Raw genomic sequence first — 2,510 nt, 5'->3', positions numbered from 1 at the left:
TGAGGCCAGGAGTTTGAGACCAGCCTGGGCCACATGGCAAATCCCCATCTCTACAAAAACAGAAAACTTGTGGTGAGGTTTGGGCTTCTAAGTTAAAAAACAGACAAACAAAAAAACAAGAAGAAAAATTAGCTGGGAATGTGTGGTGGTGTGGTGTGTGCTTATGGACCCAGGAGGGGTCTATAAGCTACTCGGGAGGCTGAGGTGGGAGGATCGCTTGAGCTCAGGAGGTCCAGGCTACAGTGAGCCATGATGGCGCCACTAAATGAGACTGTGTCTCTATAAAAAAAAAAAATTATATATGAAATATATAAAATGAAATATATTGCAATATATATTTTTAATAAACTATATGAAAAATATTTTATGGAATATACAAAAATATGTCAGCCCACCACTCTCCTTTGCTCAGAAAGCCTTCTGAGAGCTCCCTCTTACTCAGGGTCAAAGCCAAGGTCCTGACAGTGACCTGCACTTATTTCCTCTCTAGCTCCCCTCCTCCCACGCTCCTCTAGCGCACGCTGCCCCTGCCACACCGGCTTCCTCGTTAGTTCTCAACCACACCGACAGGTCTCTTCTCCAAGCCTCTGCGTGGCTGTTCCCTCCACCGGGAACACCCCTCCCCTAGACCCATGATTTCCTCCCTCACTTCCTCCAGGCCTTTGCCCAAATAACCCCCTCTTAGTTCTCTGAAATGTCCCAAATATTTGCCAAATATCCCCCTTTCAGCTCTTCCCCTGGCCATCCCTTTAAAAATAGAACCCCTTCATTCTGTTTTTCCTCTTCTGACCTTATTTTTATTTATTTTTATTTTTTTTGAGATGGAGTCTTGCTCTGTTGCCCAGGCTGGATACATGGGCGCCATCTCGGCTCACTGCAACCTCCGCCTCCTGGGTTCAAGCGATTCTCGTACCTCAGCCTCCCAAGTAGCTGGGATTACAGGTGCCCGCCACCACACATGGCTGATTTTTGGATTTTAAGTAGAGACGGGGTTTTACTATCTTGGCCAGGCTGGTCTTGAACTCGTGCCACCTACCTCAGCCTCCCAGAGTGCTATGATTACAGGTGTGAGCCACTGCACCTGGCCAATACCTTATTATTATTATTTTTTAAAATCACCCGAGATGTTATATCTTGTTAATTGTCTGCCGCTCTGCCTGCCACAAGAATATCAGCTTCCCGAGAGCACAGACTTTGTCTTCACTACTGGTTCCTGGCACATAATAGATGCACGATAAATACTTGACTGAGTAAATGAGCTACTGGGTGTGAGTAGCTTCTGTAGCCCAGCGCCTGGAGTGTGGAGAAGCTGCTCAGTAAAAGTAGAGTATCAGGCTCCCGCCCATGGGTGATGGCCAGGTCTCAGGGTACCATCCCCGCACACCTGATGCAGTGGGCGGCGGTGAGGACGAAGTTGCTGGCGATCAAGGTCCCGCCGCACGTGTGCCACCACCTGTTATTCTCGAGGTACTGGAGGGAGATCTGCAGGAGGGTGGGGAGGGCTGTGTGTCAACCCACAGGTCCCTGAGACCCTCACCCCACCAGCCTCTCTATCTCTACCTCCCAGCTCCACACAGGCTTACCTGCCAGGGCCAGCTGTGGGGCTGGGCAGTCTCTCCTCCTACCACACGGGCGGATAGGCTGGGCGGGAAGCTGGGCACCCCGCAGCTGGAGGCTGGGGAGACAGGAGGCCAGGAGAGCCGGTGAGTGGGGCTGGCTGCCCACAGGGAAACAAGTGGGAGGGTGGGCAGGTGGAAGGCGCGCAGATTTGGGGCTGGGCAGACACGGGGTTGATATTTTACTGTGTGACGGGGGAAGTCACCCAGGTCTCTAGGCCTTGTTTTCCCTTTCTGTGAAATGTGAAGAATCACACTAACCCGGTGAGTTTGTCCTGAGGACTGAATTAGACAACACATAGAAAAGAAAGCGTTTGGCTGGGCGCGGTGGTTCACACCTGTAATCCCAGCACTTCGGGAGTCCGAGGCAGGCGGATCCCTTGAGGTCAGGAGTTTGAGACCAGCGTGGCCAACATGGTGAAACCCTGTCTCTACTAAAAATACAAAAATTAGCCAGGCGTGGTGGCACCTGCCTGTAACCCCAGCCACTCAGGAGGCTGAGGCAGGAGAATCGCTTGAGCCCGGGAGACAGAGGTTGCAGCGTGCTGAGATCGTGCAGCGCACTGCAGCCTGGGTGACAAGAGCAAAACTCCATCTCAAAAAAAAAAAAAAAAAAAAAATGTGGCTGGCATATGTGCGAGTGCCTGGTACATCTGTGTTCTTCTGTCCCTTTTTAGTCCCCTGTATCATGGTGTGTGTGTGAGAGAGCACGAAGTCCACTGTTATAGCTGGGAAGCTGTGTGGAACAGTCAAGAACACGTGCTGTTCCGCGAGACAGACGTGGACTCAAATTCTGCCTCTTCCACTAACCTGCCATGTGATGTCAGGCAAGATACTAAGTTGCACTGAACCTTGATGTCCTCATCTGTAAAATGGGGCTATTAATAGACCCTA

General features: G+C 51.0%; 1 protein-coding gene across 1 annotated transcript in view; it reads right to left on the bottom strand.

The window, feature by feature from the left end:
• The window catches only part of LOC105529613 (chymotrypsin-like elastase family member 2A), a gene marked incomplete at its 3' end in the record, with an annotated part of 41,633 nt that overhangs the window by 35,857 nt on the left and 3,266 nt on the right, over positions 1–2,510 (bottom strand). Inside the window, 1 exon segment of the mRNA XM_011966792.1 lies at positions 1,584–1,675. Within this exon segment, the coding sequence (XP_011822182.1) occupies positions 1,584–1,675 (92 nt within the window).

This window comes from Mandrillus leucophaeus, unplaced genomic scaffold (genome assembly GCF_000951045.1).
Source record: "Mandrillus leucophaeus isolate KB7577 unplaced genomic scaffold, Mleu.le_1.0 Scaffold773, whole genome shotgun sequence".
Lineage (NCBI taxonomy): Eukaryota > Metazoa > Chordata > Mammalia > Primates > Cercopithecidae > Mandrillus > Mandrillus leucophaeus.
This window is presented reverse-complemented; position numbering and strand designations above follow the sequence as displayed.